The 21974-nt window shown below is 36.2% G+C and overlaps 1 protein-coding gene across 1 annotated transcript; it reads right to left on the reverse strand.

Annotated features, from left to right (window-relative positions):
• Positions 1-582: 582 nt before the first annotated feature.
• LOC115963928 (actin-interacting protein 1-2) lies at positions 583-11934 on the reverse strand. Its single transcript, XM_031083172.1, has 6 exons — positions 11373-11934; positions 11119-11280; positions 6898-7084; positions 5544-5966; positions 4083-4490; positions 583-1469 (listed from the first exon to the last, which is right to left on the reverse strand). Exons 1-6 carry the CDS (start codon positions 11762-11764, stop codon positions 1209-1211), a joined length of 1833 nt encoding a protein of 610 aa, XP_030939032.1. The 5' UTR covers positions 11765-11934; the 3' UTR covers positions 583-1208.
• Positions 11935-21974: the final 10040 nt, after the last annotated feature.

A 21974-nucleotide genomic window follows, 5' to 3' on the forward strand; every position in this document is an offset into this window, starting at 1 on the left:
GATTATTGGGTATACACATGTGAGTAAAATCTCACATTGAATAATGATGAGAAGAACAAGTGATTAATATAACATAATTGAGTACATACCTATTAAACTTAAGCCTTTTGGATTCAAGTGTCTTTATATGTTATATTAATTACTTGAGGAAGCTTTCTAAGGTATTTATCTTCCCAACACTGTTCTCTTTCATTAGGAGAACCAAAGTTTGAATCCTTCCTCCCTTACCTATTATAGCTATAATTTAATAATAATAAATAAATAAATAAATAAAAAACCAACCTGTAGGTTATGCTTGGATGCCATGTAACTTCGTTCACTTTCTATGCCATGGTGCTTCAACGCATAAGAAATTCCTGACCCAAATTTAATTACTATAATTTATCATGATTTTCTTGATTAATTCGCTTTCTATGGTACATTAAATCCAGTTCCACTATACACCCACCAAAATCCTAGAACGCTTAAGTTTATCAAGTGCAACATTTTCCTTGCACTCAAACCTGAAAATTAAAACAAGAATACAAGAAGTTTGACAGACAGCTGAGTCAAGCAAATCAGGTTTCGCAAATAATTCTAAAAGAAAAATAAGCAATAATATAAGATTGAAAAACTACACAACATTACATTACACCAGTGGCCTTTCTATCACTTTCAGAGGTCCACAAAAAAAGAAAAAAGAGAACACTAATTCAAATCCAACTTTCCCCCTTGGTACCATTACCACCAAAAATAAATAAAAATCACACCATGCAAAAGAAACAGGCACAAAAATGTCTTACAAGAAACCCCAAGCAGATGGGAAAAGATATGCTGAAATTCAGTTTGGTCTCCAGAACATCCAACAAATTAATTCCCATTATCAAGATGGGATCGCCTTCAATATTGAGACATTGTAGGTCAATGACTAAACAATTGGTTGAGACCTTTAGACTGATGATTTATGTTCAAAATGCACTATACAGAATCACCTAATTTTCATCACTAGCGACAAAAACACTAAGAACTCCAAGTAGCTAGGTCATTGCCCTTGACCAATCGTGACAAATCAGAAAATCAAAAGGCCCACTAAGCCCTATTGATGCTCCCAAATTCCTAGTCAAGAGAGGATTATTCTGTTCTCCCTCATTGCAAGCCAAACCCATAACAAACAAAACCCAATTCATAGAAAAATTCATGTTTTTGACCTTGATAGCCTCCATATATCTTTATGATTGTGGGGTTAACTTCCAAACACGAACACAAGCATCCTCACCAGAGCTCACAACACTGTACTGATCAGTGAAAGCTAATCCATAGACCCCACCCAGGTGAGCACCCTTTATTGTTAAACGGCTAGATGCTGGCTTGTCAACTTCATATATGATTACACACGTGTCGAGTGATCCAGTAGCAATCATGCTGCTATCAGGAGACCAAGCAAGGCAGTTTATGCGAGCAGTGTGGTACAACATGTTCTTAAGCTTCACCTGAAAAGAGATCATATGTCAAAAGGTCAAGAAATCCAAGATAACGTTGTTAATTGTATTTACATAAAATACTGATACCACTTTGAATAATATATCAAATTATATAAATAAAGTTCACAGGGCCCAATGCTGACAAAATTATTGAGATTCTGAAACCAAGTAAAGATTTACATAACATGCACACATTATGAAAGTGATACCAGTTGCAAACCCTACGCATCTTTTTTTCTATAGGTAATAGAACTTTTATTCAAAAAAGCTGAACATCATGTTCACAATGTGAACATTCTGATCAAGAAAAGATACAACAAGTTCAAAAACCTTATTGTGTATGAATTCAGAAATGGAAATACAATTCGTAAAACCCCCAAAGATGTGTGTATTACGTTCCTTCCAAACAAACCACATTAAACATCAATTATACTTTGTTGTTATTCTCCCCCCCAACCCCCCTCCTCTTTCCTGTCATCCAATATGAAGGAAATATGAGATTCAAAATTATCAAGAAAAATACCGCGGGGGGGGGGGGGGGGTGTTGGTGGGGGGTTGGTCTTACAGGCAAAGTATATTCAACTTTCCAATGGTCGTAGACTTGTTCCATCTGTCTGCATCTTGGGACTGCTACCTTTACACAAATCCCTTCAGCTGAACTAAGGGGACAACTAGCGAGCAAGCCTTCTGCCTAGTTTAAGGATGGTTGGGGCTGCTGCCCTGATACACCCTGACAGGACGACCAGATAGCAGGTCTAATGCTAGGGCTTAGGTCCATTTCCTGCCAAAATCCTATCCTCATGGTCTATAAATACCCCACTCAACAAAACAAGGTATGCCTAGCAAGCCTTATGCATTGTAACTTAACCATTGGAGCCTCATTGGCCATCCCCCTTTGGGTGGTCTTGGTTGGTCTGAGGGTTTTTTTTAGCAGGTGACCCTGGTTGGTTAGGAGGGTCATCACAGTCCAGTTGGATTAGAAGTCCTTGTTGTGGTTCTGTCTAGTCCCCAAATTTCATCCCCCACAAATACCAAAGCTCCTTTGCAAGAAAGGTGATGGGATAAATCATGTAAAAATGTACCCTATATCAAGGACCAAGGTCTAATTCCGCGTTGCAATAGCAGTCAGACTTTGCTTGTTTAAACCAAATGCTAGTTGTTTTGTAAGTCACGTGTATTGCCCTTGAATCTTTAAATACTAAAAGAATAGTATAGGAAACAGAAGAGGAGAGAGAGGGGGGGCGCACAGGGGAAGTGCCACGTTAAAAGTTATAATTAAAAAATAAATAAATAAAAGAAAAAAAAAGGCTAACAAATAGTCGCCTACTGGAAAAGTTATCAGTTAATTAGAGTGTAGTGGCAACTTCAAAAGTTCACCTAGCTGATGCAAACACAACAGCCAGTTTGATCAAGCCCCATATGCTATGAAACAAAACATCAAGTCAGAACCACGCGAATGTGCCTTCCTAAATTATGCTTTACAGCCTGGAAAACTTTATGATATCTGGAAATACTATCATATCCAATTTTAAGTGCAGATTCCTTAACAAAGTAAATTCAATTTCTAGGATGACACATAGTTAGGTCTAACTGCCACAAAACGAAAAATAAAAACTAGCTTGAGCCCATGCCAGAAGTAATAGCAACATGTAATATAAATGTGAGCCCATTTGTAAAATGGCTCCTATATACAGCTTTAATTTCATAAGAAACCCAAGTTGTAAGCTTTAACTATTAAGTCTTACCATTTCCATGTATTTGCAGCAAGAAATAGTTTCTTATGGTAAGAAAAATAACCATAAAAGCATTAGTTGTCATAGTGCAGTGTTCATAAATATTAGATGAAGAAATGAACCTCTCCAAGATTCTGTCATAGCACGATTGCATTCCTTTGCAAAACCTCCATTAAAACTAACTTTTCAACAAAACATGCATCGCATATAATTTGGTCAAACAGAAAATCGGGAAAAATTACACTTTACCCCCCTAAACTATGAGAATGCACACTTATCCCCCTAAACTATTATTACCCATGGGATGGGGTGTCAAGTGTTACAAGAATAATAGTTTAAGGGGGGTAAGTGTACACTCATAGTTTAGGGGGGCAAGTGTTACACAAATAATAGTTTAGATCAGTAAATGTGCATTCTCATAATTTAGGGGGTAAATGTAAAAGGGGGTAAAGTTTAGGGGGGTAAAGTTTAATTTCTCCCAGAAAATTATAATTGATTCCTTGCTTCCATATGCTTTCCTTACTAAAAAGAATGTGATGGAATCCTAACAGTTTCAATTTAATCCAAACTTAAGGCAGTAAAATGAAGCAATTGAAAGTTTGTGGACTAAATTGTTACAAGGTCAAACCACAAGGGGGAAAATTGTAATTACCCTTTATTTTTTATTGGTAAGTTATATACACTCTCTCTGTGTGTCTTGAACCTATGACATCACCCTCCACCTTGTTCTTATAAGGGGAGGAAATGCTATTTGAGCTAAAGCACATTGGCAAACACACAGAGCTGGAGAAAGAAAACAACTTTTTCAAATAGTATAAATGTCAGATATATGCTTTTCATGTACAAGGGCAAAGTCATATGTAAAATTTTAGAAAGGTGATCAAACTACCTCTCGGGAGTCACGATCCCAAACAACAGCCTCTCGATTGACATCCCCTGATGCAAACATGGAAACATCTGGAGAGTAACATATGACACTAATGGCACCCCGATGTTTCTCAAGGACTGCTTCTTCATTAAGTGTATCACCTGTGACAGAATATATGTGCAATTTACCATCCTGCCCACCGACAATTGCTTCAGTTCCATCAGGTGAAATTGCAGATGCTGTCACAGTAAACCCAAGGTTAATAGTGGACACAATCTTTGCACCACGGAGCAGGACAACTCCAGAATCAGTTGAAACCAAAGCAAGATCAGGAGAGAGGAGGGCAAGGTTCAAGTCTTTTGGTTGACTGCCAATATCAACTGAGTCTGCATCTCCACATTGGTCCCCATGCACTGAAATTCTCCATATCTAGGAAATCGAGAGAACAAATGAGAAAAAATAGAAGCATTATGTAGGAAAACACCATAAATTTTTTCTGGATATATAGATCAATTCTGAATAAATTATACAAAATTAATACAAATGAAGCAGAATATGGTAGGAGAATGAGAGAAAGATGAAATAATACTATAAAAGTATATTCAGGCCTATCTACGCATTGCCAGGATTGAAATTCATAAATAGATTAGTAGAAAACACATTAAATTTGCAACCTACATTTCCCATTGAATGCCACAGCTGAAATTAGTAGTACATCATGGTGCTGATAATGTCATACTAAAGTTCATTTCCTAATCAATAGTATTAAAAGAATAACTCCCTAAGAGTTATATAAAATTGAAATTAAACACACCCAAAAAAAAAAAAAATTGAGTTAACTTAGAAGATAAAATACCGATCACAATAACAAACTAAGGAAATATAAAGTTAACCTTCATCATCCACCACCAAAATTCTGTGCCTATTGAACAAAATGACCTTGCTAGCATAATCAGATTTAGGAGACAAGGAATACGATTTTAATCTAAGAGGTTACAATCAGGTTTAACCAAAACAAATATCATTGTGTAAGGTTTTTAACCAGATATTTCGAAGATAAATTTCAATACTTCCCACAAAACTTTGTTATGAATTATCCATAGAGAGAGAGAGAGAGAGAGAGAGAAGCAACAAATTCAATACTATTTCTTATTGGTAATTTAAACAGGCACCAAGTGAGTTTTGAACTAACAAGGGAGGAGGAGGTGGCATTAATGCTAAAGCTCATTTGCATCATGAATGTAGTATTTATTAGCATATTGCAATCCATGTTTAATATTAAGTAAATGGAGTAAGAGAAAGCAGGTTCATTTGTTTATTTAATAATCAACCATCAATTATTTTTGTTTCCATATCAGGAATTGCAAGTAAACTATAGCAAACTAGTAGATATAAGTTCACTACTATTAGAGTATGCATAGAATATAAGAATACAGGGAACCTCTATTTACAAAATTAAAAAGATGTAAGCATGTTTCTTACCTTATTGTCAAATCCAGATGTTACAATCTCTTCTTCAACAGCTGCAAAACATTTTATTTGAGAATTCTCTTTCCTCTGTAGTCTGCCACTATATCCAATACCTTGAATCCATTTTATTATTAAACCATCATAGCTAGTCGACCATATCATTTTCGGGTCACTTTTGAGAACAGCTAATGATGTAACATTTTTCATGTGTCCAGACAATAGTAGTGGGGCTTTATCAAGATCAGTTGCTGAGAATAAGCTAATTGTACCACCAAGAGATACTGTCACAAGATGATCATTCTGCCAGAGACAACCAACTAGCATGTCATCCACTCCACCAGAACCAGGACTAGCCAAAGTTTTCTTCACCTTCCCATTACCATCCTCAGATATCTCCCATACCTTTGCCGACTTGTCAGCAGACGCAGTCAGCACCTAAAAGAAAATTTAAAAGCAAATTTCAGTGCATCATATCACACTATATGCTTTTAAGTAGTTTAAAGTTGAACTTAAACAAAGATGCATAGCATGAAGTAAGAATATAAAGCATTTACATTTATGCATGCAGGCATTTTCATAGGTTTATTCAAGCCATCTTTTCAAAAAGAATTAAGAAAGAAAAGTTCCTACAATATTCTTAACGTGATTTTCAAATTTTAGAGAGTTGAATTTTCCACCAGTATGGATATGTGACAACTGGCACCTTGACTGAGGTAAATCTACAGTTTATAGAATTACTTGAAGAAAAAGTCAGAAAAATAACTGAATAATATTTATGACCATTGAGGAACATTTTTACTGATTTCTTTTATTCCAATATATATATTGGTCAATTTTCTATATAGACGATGTCCTCATCTACTCTAAATCAATAGAAGAACATTGAACATTTAAACACATTCCTTGTAATCATCAAAATTAATGGTTTAGTTGTTTCTGCGCCCCGAGTCCAAATATTCCAAACAAAAGTCAGATTTTTAGGATACATCAGTCAAGGATTGATCAACCCTATTGATCGAGTTATCCAATTTGCAGAAAATTTCCCAGATGAAATCCTAGACAAAACTCAACTTCAGATAGATATATATATATATATATATATTCTAATTCTTTTATCATGGGGATCAGTTACAGCTGCATTCTGACTCAATTCATACTTGCTTAATTTCAGAAATAAATAAAGTCCTTTCAAACTAAAATTTGATGTTTTTCTTGCAACCTCATTTTTCATGTTCAAGAAACAATTGATATCTGTTAATGATTTTCGATCAAATAGATCCACTTTCTGTCAAATTTTGTGTAATTTAAATAAAATCAACTAGAAGTAGTTTTTAAAAAAGGCCAGAAATTGAAAGGCAACGCTAACCTGTTTGCCATCAGGACTCCAACTAACAGCATAAATGCTGCCCTTGTGGCCATCTTCAGAGGATAGCTCTCCCATCTTCTCTGCAGTTTTTGCATCATATATTAAACCTTTCTTATCAGAGCTTACACTGATGAACTTACTGCCATCTGGAGAAAATCTTACACAATTAACAAAATTTGAATGATCCCTGCAAATCAACAAACCAAAGGCTTTTTCAGTGTAAATTCAAACATGCATGTGTTTTTTTTCAACGTCTCTTAACACATATTTACAAATCAAAGGGTTTGGAAAAAGAAAAAAATATTTAAAAAAAAAAAAAAAAGGCTAGATTCTAAATTACACCCTTTAAGTTTTGGTGAATTGTCAATTTCATCCCTAGAGTTTATTTTTTGTCATTTTAGTCCTCAAAACTTTAACATTGGTGTCAAATTGGTATAAAACTGACACTATTCACATATGTGATGACATCATTTTGCTAGGCTTAACGACAATGGGCAGGTGGAATGACCAATTTGACAGAAATGTTAAAAGATTAGTTTAGGGACTGAAATGACAAAAATTAAAGATTAAGGATGAAAATAACAATTCACCCAAACTTAAAAGGTGTAATTTGGATTTTGGGATGTGACTTATGTCCAATCCTCTAGTACATCACTAGACATGACACAATGCTAACATGTGATGACATAGTGTCCCCCGTCTAATGCATTGAATGTAGACATGGCAAAATGGGTCAGAATTTTTCTAACTTGACCCGAACCTGATTTTTTGACCCGAAGCAAAAACGGGTTGACCCGCGACCCGACCTGTGACCCGAACCATTTTTTAAAACTTTTTTTTGGTAAAATAAAATAAAGACATTATTGATTTAATTGTTTGTTGTGAGTTTTAAGGAAACAATTGAGACATTTACATAACTGCATGCAAATGAATTGAAAGATGAATAGTTGAGCATTCTATAATGAGTAAAGATTTTTAGATATTAAATAACAAAGTACATGTCAAGATAATCTGGTTACAATAGAGTCAAAAACATAGATTTAAAATTGTAGACATATGTGAGAAACATTCATAAGTGTGAAAATAGTGAAACCAAAGTATCAAATATATATATATATATATATATAAGCAGAGACGTCAGGCGAGAGAGCATGTGGTTATGCTATATGAAAAAATTGAAATACTTTTAAGCCAAATCAGAGATAAGAATAAATATAAAAATAAGGGCTCTTTATTTCTTTTGGTTCAATGTTTCAAGACTAATTTTTATTACATTTTTTATTCAATGTTTTAAGACTACTATTTGTTTCATTTGGTTGTTTCAAGACTTCCTCTTTCTCACACACAAAAAACTTTTTGCATTTCCATTCACCCTTTTAACTTCTACTCCTTTATATACACATGCCCACAGCCCTTGGCTTTATGCCATCCCATCTCAAATACACTAAGACAAAAAACGATACCATTTACCTTCAAACTTTCAACGACATCTATATAACTCCAACATTGCAGTACTATTTGATCCTAACCCGTATGAGTAGGCTTTGACCAAGGAAAGGGGCTTGAGTTTTTATTTAGTGACGGAAGCTTACGGTTTTGATGTTATAGTCGGACATTGTGGATTTTGTAAAGGTTGTGATTTGCTTTGAGTCTTTGGATGTTTGAGATTTTGGTTTGGAAAAGTCATAAATGTATTTTGTTTTAGGGGAAAAAAAAAATTCTAATTGATTATTTATGAAGTTAGCTTTTTTTTTCTTTTTAAATTCTGTGTTAGAATTCATAATTTGTAGGTTTTTTACTACTATTTTGTGTAGTATGAGCCATATTGAATTCCAATAAAGACAATTAAATTTTGATAAAATCTTATTTTATGCTTTAAATTCGTATCTAAAGATTTCAAAATCATTTAATTAGTTTAAAAAATAAAATATATTTTTAACATAAATATTATAATCTGTTATAGTGTTATAGTGTTATACAGTTTTTAAAAAATAAAATACGAATTAAGAAAATCAAGTTTCAAAGTATTCAACAATTTTGTGGGCAAACATAAATATTATTATACAACAAAGAAAAGTATTATATGTATGTCTTAATATATATAAAAATGATTTTAAATGAAATTATAAAGTAATCCGCGCATCGCGCGAGATATCATCTAGTTAGCATAAATTATGAATGCTTAGACCTATTTTTTAATAATTTATGTCCAAAATAAATGGTTTTTCAAAATATATTATGATATTTCCTAAAGTGTGTGTTGCTTAATAATGATATAATATTTATAAAATAGGTCATGTATAAATAAGTAAACAATCAAACTTTAATGTATATTTTTAAATTGAAATAGAGTGTCAATCACAATTGATAATAGATTATAAAATTAATTTTCAAGATTGTAAATTTCTTATGTATTTTTATTCTTTATAAAATGAGTTATCCAATAAATCATTTGTAATTTTGTTTTATATCTTGAGAAGTTGATATTATGTAGAAACAAAACTTGTGTATTTATTTTACTTATCTTTGTGTTATTTTGTTTTAGTTAGCAATGTTGGGATTTGTATAATTTTAAAATTATTGAATAAATATTAATAAGTTTAACTGAATTCATTCTTGATATAAGTTTCAAAATAATGCATTTTACATCAGATAATTTGTTACATGACTTTCCAAATGACAAATACAAGTTTTCTTTATAAATAAATAAAAAATAAAAATAAAAACATGTGAAAAATACGGGACCCACCACTCGATTGACCCGAACCCGTTTTAATCCGCAACCTGTTTGACCAGCAACCCGATTGACCCGACCCAAACCCGACCCGAATGGACTGTTTTTCCATGTCTAACTGGGTGGAAGCTTTGCCTTGAATCTTGTCCAAAAAAACTGATTAGGATGGGGTAGGTCAGGGGCGGAGGGAAGGGGGGGCGAGAGAGGGCAGGTGCCCCCCCTGAACTTTCAATTTTTTTTACTGATATGCGATGATAATAATAATGCATTGAACTGAAATGTGTTATTTGCCCCCCTTACATAAAAGACAAAAAAAAATTTTCTATTTATTAGGAACAACCTACAGCTAGCTACATGGTTCAGAGCTCAACAATAACTCTAAAATTACTGTAACTTTAATATAAAACTATTGATCCCACCTAGTAATGATTAAAAAAAAAAAAAAAATACTGCTAATGCTATATGCCTATACAGAATAGGAATCACGGCAGCTTAATACTAATAGAACTCTGTCAAAATATATATATATATATATATATTTATATAATACTGTATAAAGCACGCCTCCCCTTAAAAAAAAAAAAAAAGTATTCTTTTAAAATTAAGTAAGAGGGGATAATTAACTTTTTATAGTTCGTTATTTTGTTAATATAATAAGGGTAAATTTGATAATTCATTTGGCTCAGTACTTCTAAGTTCTACTCTTCCTCAAAATCTTTCCAATTTTGGAGAATTAAAAATGAAGGGTTAAAAGTAATTAGAACCCTTCTAAATCTCTCACCCTCTTAAAAAAATCCAAATAAGGTAATTTAACTTACTCTCCCTCTCTTTACTTTACTTCCCTATACTCCCCCTCCATCCAAACAAGCTATTAGAGTTTCTGTTGCATTTTTAAAAGCATTCAAGCTAAGTTTTTAAAAGCATTCAAGTCATTAAGTCACGTTTAAATATTCACAGATATATTGCGTACTTTAAATATTCATGTTTAATTTTTTTTTAGATTAGTTTTTTACTTTCAATCTTATCTTTTAATCTTGCCCCCCTAAACTACATTCCTGGCTTCGCTACTGGGGTAGGTATTGCAATGGATGCAAGTCACCCTTTTCCCTCTCACAAAAAATATTTTACCACTTAACTTTTAACTTTTTTACTTCTTTTTTTTAAATATTTTTTATTAAATGATTGAGATTTAAAGTTGTTTTCTTTCAACTTTCAATCTCAATCTCAATCTCAGCCATTGAATGCATATGTTGCTATACCTAAACATATATTCTATGATTTCTATCCCTCCATTTTTAGAATATCCAATGCAACAATTTTGGCAACATTCGTAACAACTCACAAGGCAAATATAGTAGTAGTACAACACAAGTTTCTTTTTAACCTGATTAAATTTTTTTTTTTTTTAAAGGTTTCTTTTTAACCACTAAGAAGAAGAAACATTAAATACACGTGAAAATAATAGCAGAAAATAAGGAAGAGCCAACCTGTGAGATAGCTTGAATTTGAAAGGCGGTCCTTCGTAGAAATTAACGAGGAAATCCTCTCCACACGTGACGATCCGAAACGGCCTGGTCGGCTTAAACGCACAGCTTAACACTCTTCTTGAATGCCCATCAAACTCCCCAACATTCGTCCCTGAATCCCACCTAAACAACCACAAACGACGTCGTATTTTCATTTTAATTATTAAAAAAAAAAAAAAAACGATTTTTTTTTCTTTGGCCAAACAGAGCCTTACATGAAAGCGCGAACTAAGGACTTGCCCTTGCCATCGCCGCAAGCCACGATTCTCATCCCATCGGGTGACCATTGAAGATCGTCGATCCGACCCGAAAGGACTTTGAACTCTTTCTTCAAAACGAACTCGTTTCGGGTCCCCCAGATCCGGACTGTGCCGGACACGTCAGCAGAGGCGATCCACTCGCCGTTGGGAGAGTACCGTGCCACGGTGGCAGGGTAAGCGTGCTCGGCGTAGACCGACACGTCGAGTGGGTTGTCGAGGTTGATCATAATTACGGATCTGCCATTGGTGTATGTAATGGTATTGGATTTGGGGTTGCCGGAGATTAGAATTCCTCGGCCGCGCTCCGTCGTGGGAACACACGCGTAAGTCTCTGCGAGTTGGGACATTTTTTTTTCCTTCTTTTTTCTTTTGGGGTTGAGAAAAAGAGACTGGAAAGTGCGGAATTTGAAAAGTTTTGGGTTATATAATTTGGGAAAGTGGAGTGCACGAAGTAGGAATGAATGATGATGGAGAATGGTTAGAGTGTGTGTGTGGGGGGGGGGGGGGGGGGGGAGAAATGGTAAAAGCGACAGTTGGGCGGTGTCAGCGGTCGAGGTGCGAAGCTACTTAAAATCAGTTAAATTTACAATCAGTTAGGGACAATCAAACCATTCCACGAGGGTGTTTTTTTTGTTTTTTTAGGTAAAACTATTAGGAGGTTGGTTCCAACTAAAGACATGGAGCACCATAAAAAAAATGGTATTATTACTTGACTATCATTTCAATCGTACTTGAACAGGTTTATTACTTTGAATAAGTTAATTTGAAGTAAACTTGAGTGTAGTTGAAATCAATGTTATGAATTCCGTTCCGTTCCATTTTATTCTAGTCGAAACAGTTAGAATTTCTCGTAATAGTATGCAACCTGGAATGGTAACCTCATTTCGCATCGAATCAAATTTTGGTTAGCTTCGACTGTGTCAATCAATTTTGGTAAATTTTGAGGGGAATGCAAATTTTGGCTTTTTTTTATTTAATATATATAAAAAAGTCCTAAACTATGTCATTTTGTCACTTCTAAAAAACCTAATTATTTCATTCTCACTTCTTAGTTCTTACTGCCTCTTCTTCTCTCACTCTCACTTTTTGGCTCCCTTATCTCTCTAATTGTCTCTCTTCTTCTCTCACTCTCTGTCTTTCACCCTTTCTCAATCTCTCATCTCTATCTCTCTCGCTCGTTGCCTCTCCACTACCCATTTCTTTCATTTCTACCCATCTCAAATATGGACTCTTTTCTTTCTATTTAATTTTTTTTTTCTTATGATTTCTGGTTAAGAGTCTTAAGACCTAAGATATGTCATTTGTGGTAACTAAGATTCTAAATGTAATAATTTATTATAAAAGAGTAATACTAAGGACATAAAATGGCACAACTTGTGCCATAACTCGCCCATATGGTGAATTGTAAATGGTAAAGGTGTAATGGTGGGTCTATGTGAGGACACACCTCTACCACTCACAACTCACCTCATAGGCGAGTTGTGGCACAAATTGTGACATTTTATGTGTCTCTAGCACTACTCATTATAAAATCCTCTTATTGTGTGATGTGATATTGATGTTCTTTTAAGAAATGTAATATTGATGTTAAGACTTAAGACTAAATAATTTGTATTATTTGATATTTACTTCTTTGAATCCCAAATTAGAGGATGCACACAATGATGACACGTGTCCCTTAATCAATGCATAAAACAAGGGCACATCATCTTTTTCTTATTGCTTTCAATGTCTATAAACTACTTTTCACCAAAAAAAAAAAAAAAATCTAATCATATATACATATATATATATATATATATTGGTAGGTTATAAATATTTTTTGTTTAATAATATTAAGGTTAATTGAGTATTTATTATTATTTTTTAATCAATTTTAACCATTCCTTTTTCATAAAAAAAAAAAAAAATACAAAACAAAAAGTATAACTTTCTAATTATATATATATAGACAATGAATGTGAAAATATGGAATAGAAAATTATAATTCTCATTTATAATAGGCTATTATTTTTTCTCCATAAACATTTTTAGTAAAAAAATAATAATGAATATGGAAAGTCTCAAATTTCTAGAAACCTATATGGTAGGCCAAAAGTCTTTTTTAATTCATGAGACTAGCTATTATGCTACCACATTAGATTGGATGAGTTTTATTATTATTATTATTATTATTATTATAAAAAATCATCATATTAAGTATGCAACTTGCCAGTTACAAATACATTTTTTCAATTACCAAAACACACATGGCCTCTTCCTCTTTCCCAAACTTTCCCCACCCTTAACACCTTTGTATCATAAACACTTTTTTTTTCTTCCACTACATATTTTCATAATTATATATGTGCTCTTTTAATCTCTCTTACAACCAACAAGCTTGGTATTTGTGATGGGAAAAAGTGCAGGTTTGTTTTTTATCTCTACTATCAAAAGTACCTCTCTCTCTCTCTCTCTTTCTCTCATTTGATTTCTCTAAAATCTTGATCTTCAATTTTTTTAATGCTATGTGTTTCAAGTTTCATAGATTGCTTTCTTTATTTTGTATATGGAAACTGAGGTTGAATGATCATGTTGTAGCTAAAGATTGATTATTATTTTTACAAACACAAAAGATTGTTACTTTTTTGAGTTTAATGTTAATTTTGATTGTTATACTTTGGATTAGTCTTTTTGGAGGAGGTGCAAGTGTGCATCCAACTTCATATGCATGCTATGGAGAGCAAGAGCCGCAATTTTTTTGAGTTCTTCATGCTTAATGATTGACCCACCACTAAGCATAATGACTTGAAGTTCACATGTGAGAAATAAGAAATGATTTGGACATTAAGAAAAAAAAATTCTCTCTTTAAATTTGATGATGCAAGAGAATCAGTAGACTGAATGCTCTGGGATATAGTGATGGCTTGAGAACCTGAAGAGAAAAAAGAATGTCAAGGGCGACTGGTGTGAACCGGCCAAGGCCCTCTGATGGTTAAGTTAGTTTTCTATCTAAAACACAAGGATGGTGAATTGTGAATAGTAGAACTTACCTTGGTAAAATGAGACTTGATCCTTTTATAGAGAGTTAGAAGTAGGTCTACTTGTTCGAATCCACTAACATCATGGGAGATGTATGAAGTTAATGGAGAAAATGGAGCAAATTTTGGGGAATCCTCCCCATGTTCAAGAGTGACAGATCATGGTTTGATTGCTAGAGCTTTTAGAGAATTCCTCTAAAATTTACCAAGTGTAGTATGGTCGTCCATACCCTTATGAGCCATGGACAACCATCCTGATTTGGACGGTTGTAATATTTTATGGAGGGATTCTATTCATGTTTGGGGTGCTTCTATTGGGCTTCATTTCTTGTAAAACCTTTTTGGACGACCTATCCATGGACAACTATCATGGATGATCCTGACTTAATTTAGATTTCTATAAGTTGCCCCCTTGTCCTTGTGTCATTGATACTATTGTTACTATCACACGTGGCAGCCTTTCACAGGTCGAAGAATTCTCCAGGTGCCATGCCAAGGCTATTAAGGATCTAACATTCTGGATTTTGACATGTGGCACAATCCTATCGATTTAAAGGTCGTGTCATTTCATTTTTCAAAAAATTGCCACATGGCACACTCTGGTTGGTTCATATCGCTTCAGTGTCCCACCTTGTTTTCTTCCCATATTTCTCATATTTTCTTCTCTGATCTTAGTCGTCCTAAGCAACATCTAGAAGTTTCCTTCTATCCTTAGTCATCTTCATTTAGAGTCAAGTATCCTCTCTTTTCTTCTTCTGTAGGTTTTTCTTTAGAATTCTTTACAAAATGGCTGAGATAGTGATGTCTTCGTCTAGTAATAGGGATGAGAGGGAGATAGACGAGTACCATGACAAGAGTAATGGTAGTGGTAGTAGTAGTTGTGATAGTGGTTCTACGGACGAACAATACTCGTTTGGGGTTCCTAGGATTCCCTTAGAGGTTCTCCAAAAGGAGTTGAGGCAGAAGACAACATTTGGGTCCTTCACTGGTCCGTCACCATCCATCCCCTCCCCTAGTAAGGAGGAGGACATTTTGTATTGTTATGCCATAGGTATTCCTTCAAAGATAGAGGAGAAAAGACTTAATTCACTTAGGAGCAAATATCAAATTCCGAACGAGCTTAATCCCTAACTTGCTACTCCTGGTGAATGGTGTTGTACTCCAAACTCAGGGGTTGCCATATATGAGGCTTACCTATTAGGGGGTCTTAGGTTGCCACTCAACGTTTTTGCTAGGGAGATCCTCCATAGGTTATGTGTAGGAGCAAACCAACTTAACCCCAATGCATAAAGGATCACTATATCCATGCAAGTGTTATGGAAAGAGGTCTTTGATGGGAATCGTCCTCTTACTGTGGATGAGTTCCTATATTGTTATAAACTCTCCAAAATAAGCCAATCCCTAGGTTTCAACCAGTTTTCAACTAGGGGTTCTAGCTGTAGGTTGATATGGTCCCTTCCTTCATTTGATAAGAGGTGGAAGACGGAGTTCTTCTTCGTCTCAAGGTTTTGGGCAGGGAACCCTGTTGAGGTAGGCAAGGACCCATTCCCTCCCTACATCGATGAGATGGGTTGTCTACGTCCTAAGGGTACGTTCCTTTTTATAGCTCATCTTGCTTATTCCATTATACTTACCTAACTTCAATTTCATTTCTTTTTTTTTTTTTTTTTTAGCTGTAAGACGACCCTCCCTGACTAACTTCTTCCTAGACCACGTCCAACGAGCACGCTCCTTTGTAGATAGGACTTTTCACTCTTTGGTGACACTACACCGTCTAGCGACTTGGGGGATGATGGTTGTCTACCCTTAAGTTTATCTATAAATATATTTATGTCCATGTTTGAACGTTTGTTTTTGTTTCTGTTGCCAATTTTAGTATCCAAGTATTTTCTTGTCCATAGTTAGGACTTTACTTTGGAATGGCCAAGTATTTCCTCGCCCATAATTTGGACTTATTTTAGGAATTTTGAATTGGCTGAGTTTTTTCTTGTCCATAATTTGGATTACTCAGGGGCTTGGACATTTGTTGTCCTTAGAAATTGACTATTTATTACATTCATGCCTTTCTTCGTTTTTTATCATTGGACAAATGTATGAGGAGGTGTCTATTCCTTCCCTTTGCACTTCTGTTTTTACCTTAAGGTTTTATATATGATAATTTTCCTTTTCCTTGTCTAAGGATGACTCACGACAATACATCTCTGCGTCCAGAGATTTTACATGTCTATAACTTTTTATGGACTTTAGTTTCATAAAGAATCATCAACACTTAAGTTAGAAAATTCAAAATGCTTTATATACAATAGAGAACCTTGTACATAACATCGTTCATAGACAATAGAGAACGTTGTACATAACATCGTCCATAGACATGGCTTATGCCAATAACTAGTTTTGTTTATGGAATTCAAACTTCCTTATATACAAACGAACTTTGCTCATGACATCATCCATAAACATTGCACATACCTGTAGCTAGTGCCTTTTAGGGAATTCAAATGCTAGAAAACATAAGTGCTGAAAGAAAATATAAATAGGCTGCTAGTGGTCACTAGTAGTCTTTAGTCTCATCCATGCTGACCTCCCTGACGGGCCTTCATTGGTAGTACTTCCTCAAATGCTCTACATTCCATGGGTGCTCTAGCCTTTGTCCATCCAAGGCCTCCAGATAATACAATCCTTGTCTCTTGTAGTTGATGAATTTGTATGGTCCTTCTCAATTAGGTCCCAACTTTCCATGAGCGGGGTCCCTAGTAGCTAGGGACACCATTTTCAAGATGAGGTCCCCAATGTTGAGCTGCATTGGTTTGACCAACACATCATGATGCTTAGTCATCAAATTCTTGTAACATGCCAGCCTCTGTTCCGCATCCATCCTTACCTTGTTAATGAGATCGGGGCTTAGATGAAGTTGTTTCTTATTTTCCTCATCCTTATAGTGGGTCACCCTATAGCTAGTCAAACCAACCTCTGCGAGTATCACTGCATCACTTTCATATGCTAGCTTAAAAGGAGTTTCTCCAGTAGGAGTCCTCACTATCATCCTGTATGCCCAAAGGACGCTGGGTAATTCATCTGGCCATATCCCTTTTGCCCCCCAAGCCAAGTCTTGATGATCTTTAGCAAGGATTGGTTTGCAACTTCTGCCTATCCATTGGCTTATGGGTGGGAGGGTGAGGAGTAGTGATTCCTGTTTCCCAATTGTTTGTAGAACTCTCTAAAGGGTGTGTTATCAAACCGGTGTCTGTTGTCTGATACAAGCACCCTAAGGATTCTAAAACGGCAAATAATGTTTTTTCAAACAAAGTTTTTGACGTTTTGCTCGGTGATCTTTGCTAATGGCTCTGCTTCTACCCATTTAGTAAAATAATCGATCTCTACCACCAAAAACTTCAATTGCCTTGTCCCCATGGGAAAGAGACCAAGGATGTCAAGTCCCCACTGAGCGAATGGCCAAGTGGTCACCATTGGAGTGAGGCATTCTGATGGTCGTCTAGGTATGTTGTTGTAGCGTTGACACTTGTCACATGCTTTGACATAAGTTTCGACGTCTGCTTGCATGGATAGCCAGTAGTACCTTGCGCGAATTATCTTATGGACGAGGGATCTTGCCCCTGAATGATTTTCACAGGCTCCTTCGTGGATGTCCTTCATAACATAGTGGGACTTATCTAGAGTCAAACACCTCAAGTAGGGCTGAGAGAAACCCCTTTTATATAGTACCTCATCTCTAAGGACAAATTTTACTGTTCTTACCCTTAAATTCCTTGCTTCTTCTTTATTTTTCAGGGAGGTATCCGTCCTTGAGGTAAGACATGATAGGAGTGGTCCAGTTGGCTTCTCCATCTATTTGATGTACTCTTGAAACGTCTATACTTGGGATGTATTGGACTTTAATCTGGTCACCAACAAATTCGTTTGCAGATGCTGCCTTGGCTAAGACGTCAGCTTCCATGTTTTCCTCCTTTAGGATCTGCTGAAACTGGGCCATTTTGAAGCCCTTGATGCATTGCTTAAGTTTTCTCAAATACCTCTTTATTTGTTCTTCCTTGGCTTTACACGTTCCATTCACTTGGCCTATTACCAACAGAGAGTCTCCTTGGATGAGAACTGAATCTGCTCCAAGTAACTTAGCTAATTCTAAACCTTGGAGGAAGGCTTCATATTCAACTTCATTATTGGTCGTTTGGAACTATAAACGGATAACATACTCTAGACAATCCCCTTTTGGTGATTGCAATACTATTCCAATTCCTTCTGCATGTTGTGTGGATGAACCATCCACATGGACGACCTAGTCTTTTGTCCCCTGGTCTTTACTCTGCTGATCATAAGTAGGAGTGAATTCTACAATGAAGTCTGCAATGGCTTGGGCTTTTATTGCTTCCCTTGGTTGATATCTTACGTTAAACTCACTAAGTTTAACCACCCACTGAATCAATCGTCCAGCGGCTTCCAACTTATTCATAGCCTTCTTGAGCGAATGGTCTGTCAAGACGTTGATGATATAAGCTTGGAAACAAAGCTTGAGCTTTCTTACTATTGTTACCAATGAGAAAGCTAACTTTCCCATTGGTAGATACTGTCCTTTAGCTCCTTTTAAGGCCCTGCTGGTGTAATAGACAAGCCTCTACACCTTTTCTTCTTCCCTGATTAAGGCTGAGCTTACTGCATAAAGGGACACTACCAGGTACAAATATAACTCTTCGCTTGGTTTGGACGGGCTCAACAACAAAGTTGAAGTGAGATAAGCCTTAAGGTCTTCAAATGCCCATTGACACTCGACCATCCATTGAAATGCTTTCCTTAATATTCTAAAAAATGGTAAACACTTGTCAGTAGCTTTTGAGACGAACTTGTTGAAGGCTGCTACTTGTCCAGTGAGACTTTGGACTTCTTTGACATTCTTTGGGGGCTCCATGCTCAGTATTGCTTGGATTTTGTCAAGATTTGCTTCAATCCCCCTTTGTGAAACTAGATAACCAAGGAACTTCCCCTGATGAAACTTCGAAGGCACATTTGCTTGGAATTAACTTCATGTTGTATTGTCTAAGTGTGTCAAAAGTCTCCTAAAGGTCGTCCAAGTGTTGCGTTTCCTTGACGCTTTTGACCAACATGTCATCCACATATATTTCAACATTTCACCCAATTTGTGGACGAAACATGTGGTTGACCAGTCTCTGATAGGTAGCTTCTGCATTTTTCAGACCAAAAGACATTACTTTGTAACAGAACAAACCTTAGTTTGTGATGAAGGATGTTTTCTCCTGGTCTACCTCGCCCATCTTGATCTAGTTTTACCTTGAGAATGCGTCCATGACAATGAGTAAGCACAGTTAGGTCAATCCTATGCATGTCTTTGTGGCTCCAAGCAAAAACATCTGTGCTCTTCTTGAAGAATTGGACGAGGTCTTGCTTCCTCTTCTCTTCCATGCTTGTCCCGATTTTAGTAAACTTTTCCAGGCTAGATTCATCCAGTGGAACATCTTCCAATACTTCAATTGGTTCAACCTCTGCTCTTCTTTCTTCAATGTTCATTGTCTACATCTGCTCGTCCATCACTAACATCGCTAAGTACATTCTCTAGCAGCTAGCTGGTCTCCTTGTACTTCTCCAATGCCATATTTTGTTAGGAATTTAACGGACAAGTGATAAGTGGACGTTGCAGCCTTCCAACTGGTCAAAGTTGGTCATCCTATGATGTCATTATATGAAGATGAACAATCTACAACTTTTACTTCCTTATTGATTTGCCGTGGGTAAGAGCCGACCATGACTTGTAAGGAGATAGTGCCTATTGGTGGAACTTTCATTCCTCCAAACCCAATCAAGGGCACATTCACTAGACGAAGTAAATTCTTGTTAATTCTCATTTGCTGGAAGGTTGGATAGTAGAAGATATCAGCTGAACTCCCATTATCCACTAACACTCTTCTAGTTGTATAATTTACAATCTTCAAAGTAATAACAATTGCATCATTATGAGGATGATGTAGTTGCCTCACATCTTCGTCTGTGAAAGTAATGGCAGGCTCGTTTTCTCAGAACGTCCTTGGTGGGCGGCCAATGAGTTGAACATTTTAGACTATTCGCAAGTAAGTCCTTTTGGCTTTGGACGAGCTCCCAGTTGACATTCCTCCTATGATGACCCTTATTTCTCCAAGTGGATAACATAGTGGTTCTTTTGCTTTGCCTTCCAATGGTTGTCTTTCATCTTTGTGGTCTCGTCCAAGGAAATTCCTCAACTTTCCCTGCTTAATAAGGACTTCAATTTGCTGCTTCAAGTCGTAGCACTCGTCAATTTCATGTCCATGATCTCGGTGGAAATGATAGTACTTACTCTTGTTCTATTTGCTGGGATCTCCTTTCATCTTCTCTGGCCATTTCAATGATGGATTGCCTTTGATCTGCATCAGTACTTGGTCAAGTAGGGTATTTAAAGGAGTGTAGTTCAAATATTGTCCTGAGGACGATCCTGCTTTTTTGTCGGCTCAATCTCTTTTCTCTCCCATCTTTGCCTTCTTTGGACAAGGGCCTTGCTCTGGATGGTGTAAATAACCAGTTTCCACTCATTTAGTCATCTTCTTTTTCTTGGCAATTATCGTGTCCTCGGCATTCATGAAACTTTGGGCTAAGTGTATCAACTCAGCCATCGTTTGTGGCTCTTGGTCATATAGTTTGTGAATGAACAAATCTAAAATAACCCCATTGTAGAGGGTTTCCAAGAGGATCTTGTCGTCCATCTCGTCTACCAACAGGGCTTCCCTGTTAAAACGACTAATGAAAGCTCGAAGACTCTCATTTTCTCCTTGCTCTATGTTAAGTAAACTAGACGAGGAATGCTTATGCCTTAGGCATCCAACGAAATTGTTGATGAACAACTTAGTTCTTGGAACAAAGTTATGGTGTTGGGCGGTAGCTTACCAAACCACACCCTGGCTATGCTTTTCAATGTGGTAGGAAAGACCTTGCACATGATTTCATCTGGAATGCCTAGAAGGTGCATAGTCGTTTTAAATGTGGCAATATGATTGCAAGGATCTCGTGTTTCATCATATGAGTCTAAGGTAGACATCTTGAAATTGGAGGGTAAATGATGACTTATGATAGACGCGGTGAAGGGAGAATCAGTTCTGTGGACAAGGTCATCCACATGATTTTCCCTCCTCATAAAGTCCTTCATCTCCTCCATTGCTCTTTTCATCTGGTCCATTTCTCTCTCCAAGTGTGGTACCCTACGAGTGACGGGTATCTTTGGACTGATCTCTTTCTTTGGCACAGTTCTCCGCCCCTCCATTCTCTGAATTTCACCCATACTCCTCGCCACGTTGTTGTCGGCGTTGTCTGTTGACTTCTCTAGTTAACTCTTGGTTTTGTTGCGTCGAGTCTGCCATTGCAGCCACCATGGATTGTAACTATTGCTGGACGGTCAATGGTGGTGGTTCAGGTGCACGATTTAGGTGACATGAGGCATTTCCACTCTTCTAGTGTTCTGGACTTATGGCCATCAACCTAGTCCGAACCATACAACCTTTTT

Source organism: Quercus lobata, chromosome 10, assembly GCF_001633185.2.
Source record: "Quercus lobata isolate SW786 chromosome 10, ValleyOak3.0 Primary Assembly, whole genome shotgun sequence".
In the NCBI taxonomy this organism is placed as follows: Eukaryota; Viridiplantae; Streptophyta; class Magnoliopsida; order Fagales; family Fagaceae; genus Quercus; species Quercus lobata.

Coding starts and splice junctions, on each gene's coding strand:
- LOC115963928 (XM_031083172.1), bottom strand. CDS start 11,764: ATGTCCCAACTCGCAGAGACTTACGCGTGTGTTCCCACGACGGAGCGC. Junction 11,281..11,372: donor TCCTTAGTTCGCGCTTTCAT/GTAAGGCTCTGT, acceptor GTGGTTGTTTAG/GTGGGATTCAGGGACGAATG. Junction 5,967..6,897: donor GGAGTCCTGATGGCAAACAG/GTTAGCGTTGCC, acceptor ATTTTCTTTTAG/GTGCTGACTGCGTCTGCTGA.